The 21,484-nt window shown below is 36.8% G+C and overlaps 2 protein-coding genes across 2 annotated transcripts; one reads left to right on the plus strand and one right to left on the minus strand.

Moving 5' to 3' along the window:
• Positions 1 to 4,655: 4,655 nt before the first annotated feature.
• On the minus strand, positions 4,656 to 7,940 carry rbis (ribosomal biogenesis factor). The gene is made up of 4 exons (XM_079260250.1): positions 7,883 to 7,940; positions 6,291 to 6,406; positions 6,067 to 6,183; positions 4,656 to 5,974 (listed from the first exon to the last, which is right to left on the minus strand). The coding sequence occupies exons 2-4, from the start codon at positions 6,399 to 6,401 to the stop codon at positions 5,906 to 5,908; spliced, it is 297 nt and encodes a 98-aa protein (XP_079116376.1). The 5' UTR covers positions 6,402 to 6,406; positions 7,883 to 7,940; the 3' UTR covers positions 4,656 to 5,905.
• A 2,158-nt stretch (positions 7,941 to 10,098) lies between these two features.
• On the plus strand, positions 10,099 to 14,935 carry LOC306770948 (carbonic anhydrase 1-like; the record flags this gene model as incomplete). The annotated part of the gene is made up of 6 exons (XM_079259968.1): positions 10,099 to 10,132; positions 10,263 to 10,460; positions 12,055 to 12,173; positions 13,056 to 13,148; positions 13,238 to 13,300; positions 14,816 to 14,935. The coding sequence occupies 6 exons, from the start codon at positions 10,099 to 10,101 to the stop codon at positions 14,933 to 14,935; spliced, it is 627 nt and encodes a 208-aa protein (XP_079116094.1).
• Positions 14,936 to 21,484: the final 6,549 nt, after the last annotated feature.

Here is a 21,484-nt window from a genome sequence, read left to right on the forward strand (position 1 = left end):
TTTATGTTGTTTAACTACGATCATTTATTAAATTTGTATTACATTTTGACCTTTTAAATCCCATGATAGCATCTACTTTACATGCTAAGAGAACTACTTTGCCTTAGCAGCTCACTGTGTACTATTCTGCTTGAGTAAGTTACATAAATCTGTTAAAATATCATTCATGTAAAGATTAAATCTGTGCCCTTGACAATTACAATCCTGTGCAAAACTTGAGAATAAACCCGCCTTCTTCATGTATTTGCCTTTAAAACAGAAAGAAGTTGCAGCAATTTATTGAAATGTATATATCCATATCTACATACAAACATATATATATATATATATATATATATATATATATATATATATATATATATATATATATATATATATATATATATATATATATATATATATATAGTTAGGGAAGAACACAGTTTGCACATGTTCATCTGAAAAGGGTCATGCACAAGGACATGGGTGACAAAGCAACCAATGTCCAAAGAAAACTATTGATCAAGACCACCTGAAAATATGGCAATAAACTCTGGCTTCAAATAAGCAAATTATGAAGAAATGAGAAATGACTCATACTTGTGCACATCGCTATTCATTTTTATTTATTCAAAGTAAGATGTGTTACGACAATCCTTCTGAAACTGAGTTCCAGAGGAACTCTGGGCTGTGACAACCACTGCGACCCCAGATGGCTGGGAAGAGCTAATCTGTATAACAGACGACACACAAACACACAAACATGGACCTCTCTGGCATAAATAGTGACTTGGATTTCTTTCACAGGGTGAAGTGCAGATTTTGGATTTTGTCATTGTGGAAAACACCCAGCTGTGAATGACATCCTGCTTATACGTCCTTTGCTTCTTAGAATTCAGAAAGCCGAATGCATTCTCACACACACACACACACACACAAACAGACCCACTTCCCCACTTGTCATCATGCATATTGATAAGCTCATCCAGGGCACCATCTTGTGGACATTTCCAACTCTCCTAAAATGTCTCTCTTCCTTCTTTTCAGTTAAACATCTAACGAATAAAATATATTGAAGGTTTTTAAAATAAACTATACAATGCAGTAAAATCACAACAGCTTGGTCTGTGTCAAGCTTTCCTTCGTATGCAGCTCGATTAAAACAGACTGAGATAACTTCTTATAAAATTAATGTTTTCTTTTTAAGTTTGAGAGTTGATCAAAGGAAGAAGCTTTAGAGGAGCTGAAAACTGTGTGGCATTTATTTGGATTACTTGGAGCAACAAAAGCGACTAACAACGCTCCTCGGCATGACAAATACATCCTCGTCCCTTCGCCCACAGATCCGACTACCCCCCACCGCCTCATGTAGATTAAAAATCCAATGTGTGCGTGTGCTGGCATGATACCAGTTTCCCCAGGGTGTGTGGTTGAGCAACCCCGTTGCCTGTGCTCTGGTGCAGCCATCTGGATCACAGTGGGAAGCACCTGCTTGCAGGCTGACACCTAAACACTGCATCTGCTATGCTCTCTTCACCAATCATTTCCACCTTTCCCTCTGTAACAGAAATAAATGGTGTTGTCCAACGTGCATCGATTGAATGGATTTCAAAGCAAATGTGTCCTTTTTTGTTAAGCTCGCTGTCATTTTAAAGGAGCATTTTCTCTTTAAAAAAAAAAAACATATTCTGACTCTTACAGTGACAGTTAAAAAAAGAAAAATAATCACATCTTCCATGACTGTTATACTGGTGCATCTTTCAGTTCATATCTCTATATTGTTTTTATATTAGGCTATTTTCTACCAAAATAGTCAGTAAAACCAGTTAATTCAAGTCAAAATACATATGAACATATATTAAGATTAGGAGAATATATGTAACTCTCTTTGTGCATATTTTGCAAGACAAACCTAAAGTGAATGGTCATGATGTTTTGACCATATAATCTTATGGGAATGCAGATGAATAGTAAAAAAATGTTTCAGACACTGTTCATATCTTACACACATTTTATACATATCATTTAAAAGAGCAGAACAGGCCACGTGTCAAGGGGTTAGCTCGGGTCATGGTGTTCAAAAAAAGCTATTGATTTTGGAAATCATGGACACTGCATCCATTATTTCCCAGTTTGTAAAGATTGAGATTCATCAGGCAAATGTGAAAATAAGTCAATTCATCCATTTATAATGGATTGCAACCAATTAAGGGTTGCAGGGAAACAGGGACCATCATTGGGCAAGAGGCAGGGTACACCTTGGACAGGTCGCCAGCCCATTGCAGGGCCGACATGGAGAGGAAAACAGCTATTCACGCTCACACTCACTCCTGGGGGGACAATTAGATAGAGAAACCAGTTAACTTAACATGCATGCCTTAAGATGGGGGTACAAAGCCCGAGTACCTGGAGAGAACCCACACATACACAAGGAGAGCATGCAAACTCCACACAGAAAGGCCACCGTTCGAACTTACGAAAAAAAAATAGTGTGGAGAAATTTCTAGCTTTTCGGTTAGTAACTCTTTGCCATCAAGTTTCACTATTTAAAGAAAGAGAAAATTATGCTCATCGCCTGCGTTTGCTGCCTCCATGTGGCAAACAAATGTAGTTGCACTATTCAATTTAAAAAAAACCATCACTTAAATAGATAATTCTGCTCTGTCAACTTCACCTTGAACATTTCATTTATGGCGGCACCGTCCAGCGCTGGTTTATTTACAAGTTTCACCCAACCTTGCTTCAGATTTACTGACCAGCTAACTTTTTTCAGAGGTCACCATGGAGACAAGCAATCAGCAGGGCACTAGTGCACCCACGACCTCTGATGTGAGCTGTTCTAGTCGAATGCAGCAGCAGCAGCAGCATACTGATAACAACCTGCTGCTCACAAGTGGAGCCAAAAAATCCATACTGCATCTTAAGGCGCTCTTCTATTTTTTTTTTTTTAAAGAAAAAGAAACAAAATAACACCACGAAGACTTGTAATAGTTTAAACACACACAGGGGGACAAATATTAGAAACACACTTCCAATATCTAATATTTAATTAAAATGAACGTAGTTTAAGACAAGTGAAAGGAAGGTTCCTGCCATGACCATGATGTCTTGTGAAGCAGGCGTCAAAATGATTCGAGCTCTTTAAGGTTGTGGTACTGCTGTTCAGATTGCAGTTTAAATTGTTCATATTGGTAAAGATGGTAATATGATGCACTATGAGACAAGAGAAAACCGATTGAGACAGTACAATGTTCTGCCAATAAGAGACAGACCAGACCACATTTTTATACCAGCGGGCTTTTCTTGATTGCAGTCTGGCATAATAGAGTAACAGCGAGTCTCCTAGAAACCAACACATTACTGAGATATTCACTTTAGAAATTAATCTCAGTATTGGACCTCACACAGATGGTTAAACATGTCGTAGCTATAATATTTAGGAGCTGCTTGCATTTTGAAGTGAAAATAGTTTAAGCCCAAGATGACAATAGCATCTCAGGTTAAGCGTCGTAGAAATTTAAAATCATTTCACATACAAGGACTTCAAATACTACTTATTAACTACATCCATGGAAAAGTCCAGCATCTTTTTTCATTTTTAATGAACCTTTTTTTCATTTTAAAATGTTATGTCTATGGACATCAAATCTGGTCCTTGTTAAATCTCTAAATTAGATCAACAGAGCCTCATATGAAAAGCAACACATCCGATACAATGTCAATAAAAAGTAAGAACTAGGTGTGAGAAAAACTTTGTACTTTATGATTTAATAGTTTGAAGAACTGCTCTTGGCAGCAAGGATTTAAATAACTTTTCTGAATGATGAATCTCTTACGCTGTTGAGATATTTAGGCTTACTCTCGTGTACAACATTGCTTCAGTTCACTGAGGTTTCGCAGGTTGAGTGACTTGTCAGGTTAAAGTCCAAAATTTGGATTATTGCAACATCTTATTTATTCCTTTTGACACCCTCTTGTAGACTTACTGTTGTGTTTGAGACCATGGACCTATCGCATGACTAATTTTCAGTCAACAAAAAGCCTCATATTTGACACCAGGATAATTTCATGTTACAGAGGACTTCATGGGTCTCCCAAGTAAATATGAGATACCTACATCCTACAGTCAAACCTTCACTATTGTGCTTTATGATTGGTGCAAAATGTTTGTGCCAATATTCTGTTTAGTTTTTGTCAAACACGATGCTGTGCCAAATGTGACTAAAAACATTTATTTAGTTCTCACCTTTGCAAAAGAGATGCTTCCAGACATCTTGTTTGCTCAGATGACAGAGTTGTTGGGACTTTTTCTTTTTTGCTGTTTCAGCACTGCATGGTCTGACCTTGGGCTAAACTTGCTGGGACATAAACTTTGCTGGGAAGATTGTCAGCCATCTTAAAAGTTTATCATTTGTGAATACGTTTTCTTAATGATGAATAACTAAACCCAAATTAGTTTGAAATGTGCAGTAGAAAAGCTTCTTAGTTCATTACTGTTATTCCTCCTTGAAATGTTGTGAACACACACCTAAATGCTCCAGAAGAACAACCTAAATATCTGACTTAACAGGGGTTCTATACATTAAAGATCAATTTATCAAGTGCAATAGATGAGCAGCGCCTGGCTGACTTGCCCGAATAAGATGCAGCATGGATTTGGCCTTTTACGCACCGTTTCAAATTTTTTATTTAATAAGTGATGACAGTCAAATGCAATTTTTCATCTGAAGCTCTATCTTTTTTTATTACCCAACTGTATCTATCGATAATCCACAGGTTTGGCAACTTCTGTAAAACACTACAACATACTCAGCTGCACGATCAGAAACAGTAGCTGGAGGCATTTCTGATCTGTTGATGGAGAAATTTTGAATCAAGTCTCATCTTTATGTCCTCCGGACCCAGAGTTAAAATATTCAGCCCTCAGCCTAATACTGTTAAAACATAAGTCATCATGACAAATATTTATGCCATTGTATAAATTTCTTAATGAAAATCTTTTTTCCCCCTTCAAATCAATGTATTCTTTTATCCTGAAAATACGTTTCTGTTAACTCTTCCATACTTTCAATTTATAAAATACTTCATGAAAAAAAATGGAGGAATTGCCTCCCTTCAGAAGAATGTCATGTCTAGTCACACTGTAACAAAGCATTAGGAGTACTTTAAGAAACAATGCATTCAAGCTGTTAACATGTTCTCTTCAGTCCCCAGATGTCCAGCAGTTTTTTCGGGTTTTGTGGCGCATCTACAGGAAAAACTGCATGCAGAACTATAAACTATAGGTACCTGTAACTTGATTTGACAAATCACAAAGTCTAAATATATTAATTTAGAATGTAAAAATCAATGTTGTGTGATGACTTTTACCACATTTTCTATTTCAAATTACAACTGCTGCTGCCACAAGTGAAGCAAAAACAATTCAGTTTCACAACAAGGAGTCAGAATCACCTCCTCTTTGACCTCATTTACTACAAATTAATTAAGAAACTTAAACAAACTAAACTTTAAAGTGGGTACAATGAAATGTGCATGGTTTTACAGTTCTTTTGAAATGTTTAAGTCCAAAGTTTATCCATTACAGCCTGTAAAATATGAAGCCTTGTTGGATTTGAAGACATTGCTTCAATAATTGTCCATTTTTTTATTATCAATTATAAAGTTGCACAATGAAATCATTTTAAATTAAGGCTCATAGTGGAAGTAGATATTCTACATACAGAAATATTTAATGATAAAAACTTATCAGATCACATCTTTTCAATTTCTTTGCAGTGAACATGAATTAATCTGCAAGCTTTTACCCTTGTGTCATTATTGCAGCTTCTTCTGAAATCTACAGTCTTCACTTCGACACAAAATGACAAAAGACTGCATGATGTGAAGAGAGTTGGTTTAAAATTCACGAGTCTATTTCCGTCCATTAAAGCTGTGAGAAAAGTTCAGCGGCGTTGTCAACATTCACTAATTCCTTTGGCGCCTCTCGAACGACCTAGGAATACAAACATGCCTTTTCAATCATTTCAAAAATCTTAAAATCGCAAACAAGATGACAAAATGTTTCATTTGGGTTTCACTCTGTACCTGCGTCTGTTTCTTTGGTTCAGCCACAACAGACCTGGAAATGCTCTTCACATCCCTCTGGACTTCTGTGAATATTTCATTTAAGCTCTCCACCTTCTCATTTTTCACTGCATTGATCTGTGAAGCCACAAATGACTTTAAAGCAGGTGCAACAAACACTACACGCGGTAAAGGATGCATTATGCATGTGTCCAATTCAGGGGAAGTAAGACAGGAGCGCTTACATGTTTAAGAGATGTTGTGACAGGTTTTGCTTTGTTCTTGATCTTCAAATGTTTGTTAGCGACTTGAAAGACATTCTTCTGTTTCTTGCCTTTCTGTTTGTTCTTCGCCATGTTACCTGAAGAGATAGCATTGATCAGTACGTATATACATGAAAATGTTTTCATCAGTTTTCATCCCATAACTATTTACTCATAGAAACCGTTTGCACAAAAACTTAGCAGGCATTTCAATGAAAGCAACAGCAAACAAAAAGCATGATTATATTATGTTATACGGACTATTATTGTTATGTTATTATTGTTATTATTATGTTATGTTATACAGACCCTCATCAGTGAAGATTAAAAAAAAGAACATTTGTTTTATACAGTGGTTTCAGTTCTGTCATCACCAACAGAACCAAAACGTAATGAATTAAAAATGTAATAAGAAATCAGCTCTGTTGCTTGGAGCAGACTATTTCCACAGAACTAAGAAAAAGAAAAGGAAAAAAAAGAAGAATATGAATTAACAAGGGCAGCCAAGATGCTTATCTACTTGCACATCAGATCAGAGCTACAGCAGAGGACCAGCAACTATTTATCTTTGACAAACAAATGCACAGCCTGTACTGTATAAAGTCTTATTTCATCATGATGGAGACACAAGTCTACAGATGGATCAGAGTTAAGTTGGCATTGTTGCTAAAGAGCCCTGTGGAAACCTGAGTCACAATTCTGTACCATAAAAATCAAAATAGTCTCTTAAGACTCTACATTTTAATGTCTCAGAGAGGTTCTTCAGAGCCAGAACATACAGATATTGTAAAAGAACAACAAAGTACTGTAGCCTCTTGTTAAAACTTGTATTAGGCCAAATTTTATTGCCTCTTTTAACATTTCCACTTCATATCTCATCTCTGTAAAACATGTGTATACATGGTCTGAAGAACAACTTAACTGTACATTTTCTTACTTAATAAATACCATTTTACTTCTAGAAGAACAAAAAAAAGGTGTAAAAGTTTTTATGTGTATCCATCATTTGGGCATAAAATCCTTGGAGTAAAATGAGACAAACAAGAATCTGATAACAGTGTATGCATATATTCCCAGTCTTGTTATTAAATGTTATTTCAAACAGTTTGCATATTACAAACAGCTGCAGTTGCGCATAAACGTTATATTTAGTGATGGTCGGACCTTAAAGATGAATTTGCAACATGAGATGTTTTTATTTTATTTTTATTTTTTTACCTTAAAAAAAGGGCATTACCCAGACAATGGCTGAACAGGACTGTATGTATGCAGCAACACGACATATATCCACGGTGCTTACATCTTTTACTTCAACCAAAGTCGTTCTGCATTGAAATGTTATTCTTCTACATTTTGTCAGCTATAAAGATATATACTGTTTTTAAGCTGTCTGTCAGAAACACATGTAAATCTGTTACCAACATTTCTTGAACTTTCAACTCGCAAATACAAACGCGTCGGTGGTAACTGTCCTCAGTACAAAGATACGCAGTACGAAGATGTACACGAACTTTCTTTGTTTATTTATGGGCGCTTTATGTGTATGTACATAATCTTTTAAAGTGTATACAGACCTTATTTCAGGAGCAGTGTTGATTTTCTCATGCGTTGCAAACGTGCCTCGACTTGTGCCGACGTCATATACATGCGACGATCTGCACGTATTTATTTTTTGTATTTATGAATGGCAAATTACATTATGATAACGTTTATCTCAATCTCAAACCCTTTACCTTGAAGAAAAATAAATATTCGGACAAATTAATGTTTATACCAATACAAATTTGACTAATTTCTTGACATGTTTACGTAAAACACTGATGTCAATACACAGCTATCTAAAAAACTGCTTCCTGTTTGATAATGTCTCTTTCAAATAAATTTGTTTAATTTCAAATAACATGGCAAATAACAATCACAAGACAGAATTTGAAGTACTTATTTAGATTTTTAATGAGGAATCGAGATTAAATTGGATGTTGATGGTCAAGTCTGCTTAGCTTTTACAGCCACAGAGAGACAAATACTTATCAACCACAACCCTGTAGTTTAATGTATAAACAGCAGATGGCGATATTACACATTACTGCAGCTGGGACTCAAGTCCGTTTGAATCCTAATGCCATTGTGCATGTATATATATATATATATATATATATATATATATATATATATATATATATATATATATATATATATATATATATATATATATATATATATATATATATATATATATATGCGTGTGTGTGTGTGTGTGTGTGTGTGTGTAGCATCGACTTTTTGCATTTTCTGTATATTCCAGCCGAAAGTTAAATCTTCACAGATACTTGCACAATGGCATTGAGATTCATACGGACTTGAGTCCCAGCTGCAGTTATGTGTAATATCGCCATCTCCTGTTTATAAATTAAACTATTATTATATACAATAAATTATTACATATTACATCACTCATAAACTAATATTTTGTTGAACAATCCTTTAATGTTTCCGCTACAGTCAGGTGTTTTCTGTTCCTCTCAGTCAGACTCCTGCAGTGGGCCTATTTCTCATTGTAACTTGAAGAGGTTACTCTCTATAAGTTATAATTTGGGACATGAACATACAACCGTACATAGGTATTTAATCAGGAGAACTTGCTTTTTTACACTTCGTTAGGATAAGCTCGGGAATAGTCTGTGCCTGAAGGTTTTTTCGAGCTCACTGTGGTAAGTGCATGTATGTTTGACTGCACAGAGATCTAAATAAATCAAGCTGCGCCGGAACCCTCATGTGACATCAGTCCAATCCAGCTTTATTTATAAAGCACTTTCAAACAACCGAGGCGGCCTGTACAGAAAATTAAAATAAACGCCACTGTAACGGTCTTAGTGGTGCCTAAGTAAAATTATATCTTTTTTTAAATCACTTGATCGTAAGCCCTCCAAAGATATAAATTACAGTTAATCAAGTGATCAGCTGTGAAAGTTTTTGTCTTAACTCACTCATAATCAATATGTATTATAACTGTACAAATCCGAAAGGAAATCTTTCAGTTTGAGTGGCATGATTTGTGGTATCGCTGTAAAAAGTTACATAAACCTTTGTCAAGGTCAGTTATTAAACGACCGAACCAATAAGCTGACTGGACTCGCTTTTTTTTTTTTTTTTAATAGTTTTTTTTTATTCTGGATATTAATTAGCTCTGACATAAAGCTTACCTGAAAAAATTTAACCTGTATAGGCCCACATATTCAGATATATAACAGCAAAACTAGTCAAACCAGTCACAGAACTTTCATGAAACCTTTGGTAGACATGATGATGAACTTCTCACGCGAACTTTAAGTCACCCTATAAAATACATAGCATTTTGGGATTGTTTCCTTAAATTAATTATTTTCTAAGCCTTGCTCTTATACAGTACTTCTATTTCTGCCATACAGTAGTTATATAAGATTGATGTAGAGAGCAAACTCTTAAAATACAACATATATTGGTTGGTTTATCTGAATTAGAATACAACAATGAACCTGCACTATCAGACCACCCCATTTGTGCTATCTTTTAAGTGGCGACGTTCCAACCTAACACCAGTATCAGTTCATTTTCAGCTTGTTGACTGCATTAAAAAAAAAAAAATATTAAAAAAAATTGAGACATGATCATCCAAGTCATACGGGTGTTGTGTCGTCACGTAGCCAACAGACTGACAGACGCACCAAGCTCAGATAACTTGATATAGTATGTGAAGCTGTCAGTTGGGGGAAACTTTGCTGTGAAGAAAGGACTAATTATGACTGCTACAATGGCTTACGTTTGGGGATATACTGCAAATAACGGTAAGGCGCTCATTGCACTGATATGAATTATTTAATTCATTCATTCAGCTACTTATCACACACACACACACACACACACACACACCATCACCCTTCTTAGATATTCTATTAATCACCATATGATTTCCAGGACCCGACACATGGGCTAAACACTATCCTATTGCAAACGGACCCCGTCAGTCACCCATTGACATCGTACCTACTGAAGCTTCATACGACGGGGGGCTGAAGCCGCTCAACCTGAAGTACGACCCTTCCACCAGCCTTCATATCCTCAACAACGGACATTCCTTCCAAGTGACCTTCAATGATGACAACGACAGCTCAAGTTAGTGTGAAACCAATATTGCCTGAATAATTTGTAGCCAGCCAAGATGATCAAATCCCCAAATCTGACTTTGATATTTGATATATGCTATTTATTCTCTCTGTGTGATACCAGTGAGAGTTTGATGTTTATTCTCAGCTTAGATAAAACAGTCATCCATAACCAGCAGAGTAGACTTGCTGTGGTAACATGGAGCTATAAGGCTCTCTGAAGAATGAAGTTCAGCTGTAATCTGCCACAAGACATATGAACACAACACAAAAAGAAAAGGAGATGAATACTCACAATTTACAGTGGAAAAAAATATAGTATACAAATCAACAAATATTAAATGTTTGCAGATATCACAATATTAATGAAAATATGAATACTTTCAAAACCCAATGCACTTCTTTAATAAGCATTTTACATAAAATTCGTTTTTGTTTTAGTTCTGTCACACTTGAGCTCAGACTTTATTTCACACACTTGTGAAAGTTAGATGGGCTTTGACCCTGATACTGCTTGTGTTCTTTGGTTTGTCTTACCTATCACATCCCATTTCACACTTTATTTATAACATTTCACACCTATTGTTTTAAGTATTGTGATGCCATAATCACAAAGCTTTGATTCCTTCATAGACAAGTTGTTAAAAACAAAAAAAAAAGTTGTCAGAGCAGTTCTGGATGCTCTCAATCAGTTATTTCCTGACCAGTCCTTCACAGCTCCACACACTCTGTGTGTTGAGTAATTCTAAAAATTTCTGATACATGATAAACCAGAACTTGTGTGCATTGGAAAGACAGGATTGACAGGTAATCAGTCACACTCAACATAGTATAGACTCACAGTTTTATGCAAATATGTAGTATGTCTTCTGTGACATGCACTCCAGTTTGATGCATGTCATGCTTTGGCATATCTGCGTGTATTTCCGTTTTTTTTGTTGTTGTTGTTGTTGTTGTTGTTGTTTTTTTGTTTTGCTTTTTTCAATTAGGAGACAATAAATAGAGTTTTTAAAAGAAAGAAAACACCAGAAGAAGAGTTTTACTAAATAGGCTGCATGATTTCTGTTGAAAAGCATGCAGACGGTTAGCTAACTGAATTGGTATATACAAGCTAAATTTTTATCATGCCAGATCATTAGTTAGTGAGGTCAAAAGTGAGGGAATGAAAAAAATAAATTAAAAAGAGGTTACTCTGCACATCAACATGGTTTGGTTAATTATTAATGTTCAACTTTTTTGTAGGAGTAAGTTTTTGTTGTGTTTGAGTGAAGTTTTGAAACAAGTTTCTGGCTTCATTTTCTTTTTCTAGTTGTATCAACAATCAATTTCCATTTCAAATCCAAAATAGACAAGAGAAGAAAAAACATGGTTTTGTGCCTCATATTTTTGTATTGGTTGTCCTTTGGCTTATAAAATATTGGAAAAGTGTGGTTATACAACCAGAACAATCAAGAATTGTTTATAGCAGTTCTTTCTTGTTTCATTGTCAAGAGAATCAATATCCAAGGCCTCAACATGGCTGGAGTCCTACTCATGTTGTAGACCAAATGATTAAAGGTCTAGGTTGTTATTTTTCTCTTTTATCTATTCATTTCTCCCTGCAGCTCTGAAAGATGGGCCGATCTCAGGGGTGTACAGGCTTAAACAGTTCCATTTCCACTGGGGGGCTTCTGATGACAAGGGCTCTGAACACACTGTTGCTGGGACCAAATACCCTGCTGAGGTGAGTATGTTTTGGATTAGTATGACTATCATCATACTATGACTGCTACAGTTCAGAACATAATGAGGCTGACATAGGCTAACTTGGAAGAAAGGGAAAATCAATGTTTTTAGTGTATTTTAAAGGACACAGTGATATAAGCAACCATTGTGTGCATTTAATTATAATTTCTTTTTTTCCTTCTGGAGTCCGAGACTGCCTTTAAAACATTTCAAATCAGTAACAGTGATTGTGAACAATGCCTTGATTCTTTTCAGTTCATTTCATAGTCGTCTCTTTAACTTACAAGCACCACCACTGTGTTAAAGTTGGATGTGTCTATAAATGAAATCATTCAACCATGCTCCTTCTTGTATTTTTTGTGTTGCCTGAATCTAGTGCAGTATAGGGTGTCACGTTTTGATGTAAATTAAAATGTTATTATGTCAAATATTAATACACACTTATTAAAGGGCTTTAAGAATCAATTCTTTAAAATGAGCAGCGTCGTCAATTGGCATGAAAGCCTAAACAAACTTGATTTATTTTTTTATATTTACCAGTGTTCATGTGGCACAACCAACTGAAATCTACAGATATTTTACCAAATAGAAAGTGAGGTCAAATCCATGCAAATCTTAATCAAACTTGGGCTTGGATTATACAATGAGACAGAACAACATTTTATTTTACTATTAAGAATGTTTCATTTAATCAATGGAAAAAGTTTCGAAATCTTATTAAACTAATTCTGAAACTTTTACTTTTCTCTGAGTCCCTTAAACTTGGTGTATAAGTTCAGTTCTTCTTGAACTTTTCAAGAAAGAGTGTCTGTAGTTACAGAGGTTCTTTAATGAGCATCACCTAAATTATTTCCAATGTATCTTCATCATTTATTTCCAGCTCCATCTGGTGCACTGGAATACCAAATATCCAAGCTTTAAAGACGCTGCTAATAAGCCTGATGGGCTTGCTGTTGTTGGAGTTTTCTTAAAAGTAAGTAATAACTTAAAACATGTATTCAGTTATTCACTAAAACATTCAAAATATGTAACAGGTGCATTTAATTTCGTTTTATCTTCCAGATTGGTGCTAAAAATGCAAATCTCCAAAAGCTTATTGATACATTTGATGCCATCAAGGCCAAAGTATGTATCATTCACAGCCAATTTTACCTTACCTCTACAATACTAGTAAGGTCATTTCATCCTAGATATTTTTTCATAATTAATGTAAGTAGTGCAAATGTTTGGACTTGCCTATTGGTGATTTGGCTCCGATTTGGCTCCCAGCGCTCTCCCAATTTTGGAGGCTAACCAAGGAAGCCTGACAACGAAACATCTGGTTTGAGGCAAACTGCTGCAAAGTTTTTGTGTGCTGTCATGCTGGGTATATCTGTTGCCATGATCAATTCTAATTTGTTCAGCCCGTATTATACTGTTCAACACTCTAACCTAAAAAAGGTTGATGTTGATACCACAAATAGCTCCAGATAGTCCAGTTCTTTGCAGCAAAAGGTCTCTTTTTGAACTGCCTTGGCAAGCAACTGCTGCTCAAACAGCTGCCGATTCGGCCAACTCTGTCCTCTTCCTCCACCCGATTGTCTGATTTTCAACCAGATTCTTGGTGTTTTCATTATCGCTGCTCTCTCAATCAATGTGTTCAGGTTCAAACTGAAGCAAAAGGCTGAACACTAGACATCGAGTCAGTGTGTCACTAGATGAAGCAAAGAAACTGCTTACTTACTGAAATAAATCAATTCCTCAAATCATTGCATCATGTACAATCAGTTACATGACATGCCAAAAACAATATAGATATCTGACTTTTAGACAGCATGGTTGTTGGTGCATATAAAAATAACATGTAGAATTAACATGTAGAAGTGTGGACATAACTAGAGATGCACCAGTCCATTTTTTTTTTACTTTTTTAACGTTTAACTGTTGCAAGACTGCGACAAAGTACCTCCATACCTAAGGTTCTTTTGTCAAGATAAACATGGATTCAAAATAAATATGTTAGTTTAAGGTTTGAGACACGTTTTGACACAGTTGAAGTGTTGAAGTATACAGCTGCTTTCCCCAAAAATGTCAGAGAAAGACATAGTAATATCATTTATGTATGCTCTGTTGCCCAGGTTGGCGGGTTTTGGAGTTCAAGAGTAGGTAAAGAGAGTGTGTGGTCTCTTGAAACACTCAATGCCTTGTCTCTGTTTAATATTTTATTAACTTTTCAGTTAGACAAACCCCAGAAACCTTGATTACACTGACTTAAAACTTAGTACGAAGACATGAATCAATGAATGACAAAAATTAGTTTTCACTTCTTAGGTTTTGTATAAAATCATATAAACTGTTAATTATTGACACTTGAAATTGTTGGCAGCTAGGGTGTCACAACATTTTTAATGAAGTCAAATTATCAAAATCTAAACAATTGTTGGTTGTGGTCTCATGTTTTCCAATTACGTTAGATATTATCATTAGTTGTTGAAAGCAACTCTCAGAAAGAAATTTTTAGCAAATTTCCAGCTCTGCTAAAAAAAAAAAAACAGTTAAAGTTACTTCAGCAGATGGCTGAATTAAAATGTGTTGGAGAAGAGATGTGTTTTGTGAGTTACAGGATTTCTTCACTGACTGCCATCATCTCTCATTTCACAGGTGGCCAAATTCCGCCTCTTGCTTTTCTCTGCTGAGGGTGAGGATGAATGCTTCATGGTGGACAACTTCCGCCCAACCCAGCCGCTCAATGGTCGTCTTGTTCGTGCTTCCTTCAAGTAACAACCTTTCCCCCCATTTGGCCTTCCAGACCCATTGCCCTCCCCCTTCCTCTCCCCCTCAGAGTAACTTCTCTAGCTACAGATCACAAAGCAAACATATAGCTAGATAGATAGCTAGATAGCTAGATAGATAGATAGCTAGATAGATAGATAGATAGATAGATAGATAGATAGATAGATAGATAGATAGATAGATAGATAGATAGATAGATAGATAGATAGATAGATAGATAGATAGATAGATAGGATTTTATTCATCCCTAAAAGGGAAATTCAAATTGTCTGGTGACTCAATAAAACACTAAAACACTAAAACACTAAAACACTCACTCTTCCACCTCTCAGTGCTTATTAAACATAAATAAATAATTGCTCAGACAGACATAGGTTAAAAACTCATTAGAAATACAATAAAAACAGCATAAGCCACTCTCCCTTGTAGATGCATTTACATGTGGGGGTACAATTCAGGAGGTTTTATTATATAGTCTGATGGCCATGGGAATGAAAGATCTCCTGAAACGCTGTGTTCTGCAGCGTGGCAAGAGAAATCGACTGCTCCTTTGCTCCCTCAGGAATCCATGGAGAGGGTGTTTGCTGTTATTCAATATTGTTCTCAGTTTATTCAGCATGAGTCTCTCCACGACTGTTCCCAGAGGGTCCAGTCTCCTACCCAGCACTGAGACCCCCTTTTTGACTAGTCTCTCCAGCCTCTTGCAGTTTCTGTCAGTAAGGCTGTGCCCCCAGCACACTGCAGCATAAAAGAGAGAACTGGCCACTACTGATTGATAGAACATGACCAACATGTCCACACACACATCAAAGGACCTCAGCGAGCGCAGGAAGAGCAGGCGACTCTGTCCCTTCCTGTAGAGGGCATCAGTATTGCAGCACCAGTCCAGCCGTTCATCAATGTGAACTACGCACCACCTCAATGTCCTCCCCCTGTAAGGAGACTGGATGATGGGGCTGCTTCCCCTTTCTGAAATTCAGGATCACCTCTTTTGTCTTTGTTGTTTTCAAGTGCAAGCAGCACTTGTGACACCAGTCTCTGAAGGAGTTCACCAAGTTCCTGTATTCAAACTCCTGCCCATCCTTGATACAGGCCACAATAGCCGTATCATCAGAGTATTTTTGTATGTGGCAGGACTCTGAATTGTACCGAAAGTCCGCTGTGTAGAGGGTAAACAGGAAAGGTGCAAGCACCGTCCCCTGTGGCGCTCCAGTGCTACTCCTGATGGTCTCAGAGACACAGTTCCCAAGCCTGACATATTGAGACCGATCTGTCAGGTAGTCTGTAATCCAACAGGTCATGGAATCATCCACGCCCATCCCCATCAACTTGTCTCGTAGTATGTACGGCTGGATTGTGTTGAACGCACTGGAGAAATCAAAGAAAAGGAGTCTAACGCAGCATCGTGGCATCTCTTTCCATCCAGTTCTAACCATTTAGGTCCAGGAGTTTTGTAAGTTTTAAGGCATACTAATAATGAAACAGAGTTTAAGATGGCAGTACAATTACTTATCTAATTTCATATGAAGCAAACACATGTAGTTAATGCAAAAATACAACTATAAGTTGAAAGAAAGAAAAGAAGAAAGAAAAAAAACTGGACAGAAAAGGTGTCAGCTGAAGCCTTTGTTTATTTCACGAGACCTTCTAATAAAATCAGTCTTTTAGTTTGTTCAATTTTGCTTTACTTTATACAATAATAGATAATTAAAAGAAATACAACATATATAGCATGCTTTTTTAAATCAGTCATCTCAAGCATGCTTCATGTTCTTACCACAGATGTGTATTGTTCAGTCATCCTCTGTTTCATGTTTGACTGCCTTTCTTTTCTGTTTCTAATCTAAAAACTGATTAAATATTCTGCAGACTTTGATTTTATATTTAAGTTGGCTTATAGACCTTAAAAATAGTTATGCAATAAGATTTTTATGGATAGTTATGACTCACCAGCACAGCATAAATAACACTGCTGGTTTTAATGCTAATGATGAAGTTGATCTATGATTAAAGTTTGATATGAAGTGAAAATCAAATGTCAGAGGAATCATGACGCCGTGTAGCTTCAGTTCCCCACCTCACCACCGGGTTTCCTCAGGATCCAACGGCAGCATACGCATGGGTCAAAGTTTGGATAAGGGACTGCATGTTCTCCCCCGTGTTTACCTTTTATAAATCACAAACTTTGGGTGAAAAGTGACGTACACCAGTTTCAAGATCTGTTTTATTCGTATGCAACAGTTATAAATGAGACCCCTGGTCTGAAACAACCAATGTTGGCTTTGTACAATAAAGCAATGAATTAACAGTTTTGTCAAATTACAAATATCTTTTACATACAGTGTAACAGTTTAGGACCCAACATTGATCCCTGGGGAACCTGACATGTTACCTTTAGCAAGTCAGACTTTCTGTTTTTTCGTTGCACAAATGACTGTGATCCATCAGTGTGCTTTTGTTTTTATTCCATGTCTTAAAGTTTGGATCCTAATATTGTGTGCATTGTGTGAAATGCTTGGTTTTGTTCTTTTTCCGAATCTATAAAAATACATTCTGTATATTCTCCATTGTCAGCTGCTGTGCGTATTTGTTCGGGAGATCTATAACTACCATTAAATCTGAACAATATCTAAAGCCTTATTGGTGTTTTCAAGAATCTTTTAAGAGAAAAGAAAAATTTAATTTGAATGATCTTTATCCTTTTTTTCATTAACATCTTCCTTTAACAGTGGATCAAACATTTTTTCAGTTAAGTTATACCCAGTATTAACAAAATAGTCATGGAATTCATTAGCAGTCTTTGTACCTTCAGTTTCGCCTGTTTGTTCTTATAAAGTATTCTGGATATCTAAATTTCATTATGTTGTTCATAATTATACCATTATACTGAGTACCTTCCATGTACCCGTATGTTATTTCTATGCTTCTGTATGTGTTTATTAAAGTAATCCTCTTTATTCTGCCTCATTATACTTGTAAGTTTATTTTTCCATGTCTTTCTGCCTCTCGTGTGGTTTTTAAATAGTTTGTAAAGTATATTTTTTCTTTTACAAGCCATTTCCAGCCCTTTAGTTTTTCAAGGCTTGTCTTTATACTTATTCTTTCTGACTCTTGTCGGAAAGTGCTTTCTGACTTGGATCAAGCATTTTTGGCATCTTTCCATTAACTTCTCACAAGTGTTTGCTGGAATCCTGGCTTATTCATCCTGCTAGTCTTCATTTAAGAGAAATGTTTACACCTGAGTGTATTGACTGTAAGCAGATATGTCACCTTCTTTGGAATCTTGCGCAAAACAATGTCGTTCACCAGGTTTTTCTTGTTCACTGTGGTAAATGTATGTATGTTTTTTACAGGAAAGGCTAACTTGACTATACCGAGTTCAGAATAGAGCTGGCCTTTGAACACTAGTGTAATATCAATTTAACTTTAGCCCTCCAAAAGTACTGATACAAATAGAAACTATGGGCTGGTGAAGTGTCTTATTAACACACCCAAGCTTAATAAAACAGACTATAACTGCACAAACCAAAAACTTTTGCGGAAAGTTTTATCCAAGAGTCTGTTACTAAATGACCCAAACCAGTAATGTCTGGACAAAGTCTCTGCTGTTTATATGAAATATATTATTTAAAAAATATAAAGATATGATACCTACTCAGCTGCGACAAACACATGAGAACGTAAACCTTTTGATTTACCAAAGATTTACCAGCAAAACTAGTCAAACTAGTAGCAAACTTGTGAACAAATGCCACAAATGTCATCCTTTCCAAAACTTGAAACAGAAACATTTTTTAAATAAATAAATATATCTAAGTATGGTTTCTACAGCAACAGAGCAAAACTTACTTATGTCATTCTGCAATGAGCCTGATTGTCTACTAGGATGTGAATGGTGAGAGAATAAAATAATACTAGCAATTTAGAACAGAATAAAATATCTTGTTAAAGTATTTATGGTGTTGTTTATTCTGTTTTGTTTCATGTTTCATACATGTCCAATTGCAGGCATACCTTGATTTTAGTGAAACTGGTAAGAAGTTTCAGTCTGGTTTTAATCTGTGGCACAACACTGAAAAAGTCTTTCAAAAGTTTTGAACAACCCTTTAATTGTTCATGGAACAAAATCTGCAGTTCTTTTGGCTTTTAGACTTCTCAGGTCATAAATAACACTTAATTGTTAAAATGCATTTTTTTGTTGGTGGCATGCCTGTGAAAAACAGGCAGAATGATAGTTTTACTCAACAGGTTTCACCTGTTCACAAGTACAATATGATAACAGAGTGATACTTTCCAACCCAAGAAACACAGCTAGAACTAGGACAGTTCATAAAATACCCCTATTGGGCTTAAAACAGACAGAGTTACAAAGGTCACTATTCTAAACAACACCAAAAACCGCTTTCCAGGCTGACAACCGGAGCAAAGTGTGCCAAACTGAGCAATCAACATCCAGCAGCTTATCTGCCAGACTGCTTTTTAAATAGGGCTGACAAGCTGGGCCCAGTTGAGGGGAATGAAGACTCAGCCAATCCTGGACAGGTACAGCCAGCCAAGCACAGAAACCGAACAGTGCAGCCAGTCACAGGATGGACTTAAAGCAGCCAATGGTCTAGAGGGGATCACACAGTCAGATTTGCATGTAGAAGCTAGGAGGCGTAACAGTCCTTTCTAAGCTTCTCCTTCTGCTGTCCTGTTGTGAAGAACCTGGTGGTAATAGTTGATCTTTTGTTTAAATTTTAAAAACAGATCAGCATTGTCACAAAGGTCAGCTTCTTTCGGCTTGCCAAAATTAAACCTTGTCTTCCTTGACTGATTTTGAAAGAGCAGTCCATTCATTTGTAATGTCTGTTTGGATTATTACAATGATTTTTTTTTATATTGGATTAGACCAGGGTTCGCTGCAGCGTCTACAGAGCAACCAAAATGCTGCAGCCCACTTTATAACTGGAACAAAGAGCCATGAGCACATCTTCTCTATTTTGTGCTCCTTAAACTGACTCCCTGTCTGCTTTTGTGGTAAATATGAAGTTTTATTGATTGTATTTAAGTGTTTGAAGTCTATAGGCCCAACATGAGTGAGTTGTTGCTGCCCAACACTGTGTCCAGGGGCCTCATTTATCAAACTGTGCGTAGCAACGCTGACTACAGGTGGCGTACATACGGAAAACAGGAAATGCAGCGCAAAAAAAACTTCCCATTTACAAAGCAGTGCGCACGCACGTCCCACGTCTGTTTCGCTTTATAAATCAGGATCAACACTAAATGTTGTGCACGTGAGGGAACATCTTGTCTCGCCCACATATTGGCCATAAAAGGTCAGGTGAACATCCCTGATAATTATTAATCGAGCTCCTTTCCATGACGGTTCAGCAGGGGAAAAAAGCCAAAAAGAGGATTTTTTTTTTTTTTTTTTTTTTTTTTTTTTGGAAAATGAGGTAGAAATTCTAATCGATGAGGTTGCAAAATGTAAAAATATTTTATCTGGTGGAGACGGGATGGACATCACCACCGCCAGAAAGGCAGAGGAATCTCAGCAAGTGGCAGATGCTGTCAGCGTGTCTCATCAGAGACCAGACTTATCCAGAAAGTAAAAATAAAGTGGTCAGACAATAAAATGTAGGGGGAAATTGCATCTTGGTCCACAGGAGGAGGAAGGGGGCCGCTGCCCACTGCCACAGATTAGAAGCTGGCGGGGAAAATGAAGGAGTCCAGAGATACGCTGGAACAAAATGCGCCAGATGATGTTGAAGTGGTTCATTCCTTTTCTTTCATATTATAAAATGAACGTACATAAATGAGACGTCTCTGACTCAAGTTTATTTACTGGCAACTTACTGTTGTTCCAGTGTGTCCCTGCTGGGTTGCAGCGCTGCAGATGTGGTCGGAGAGAGGGAGGCAGTGGTTCCACCTTGTGCCCTATAGCTGCAGAGGAACCAATAACTGCCATCAAGAAGGAGGCGCAGGAGATGGAGATAAATAAACACCATGACAGAAATTACACTAAAGATAAACTTGTGAATAAATCAGAATTCTCCACCTGTGATGTGTTGCATCACTTCTAAACATAAAGCAGCAGCGTTTGATTCCAACGTGAGAGGATGATTGACAGCACAATCATTCAGATTGGATGATTGATCAGGTGAACGCAGATAAAGTGCTGACGCCATTTAGTATCGTTATATAGCGCCTCCACTATCTGCACACATCTGCAGCCGTGCAACAGGTTTCCTCCTGGGCATCGAGGCTTGCCATATGCCCGATGGCCGCTACACCACGACGTGTCTGGTTGTGGCGCATAGTTCTGTTCTGCGCTCTGGGTTGGGAAAAGGAGTGATCAGCCTCAACCCGTCATTCATTTCCCTTTGTAAGGTGCCGGGCTCAACTTCAGAGTCTCCAAGCTCATCCGCAGAGACAGATAAGCCACTGTGCGCCTTTACGCATTTGGGTTCATTTTATATCCCACCATCACTTCATGTTTTGTATCTGCAGGTGGAGGAAACACCCTGATCAGCCTAATGATGGGCAACCACATCA

This window comes from Telmatherina bonti (assembly GCF_933228915.1).
Source record: "Telmatherina bonti genome assembly, chromosome: 20".
In the NCBI taxonomy this organism is placed as follows: domain Eukaryota; kingdom Metazoa; phylum Chordata; class Actinopteri; order Atheriniformes; family Telmatherinidae; genus Telmatherina; species Telmatherina bonti.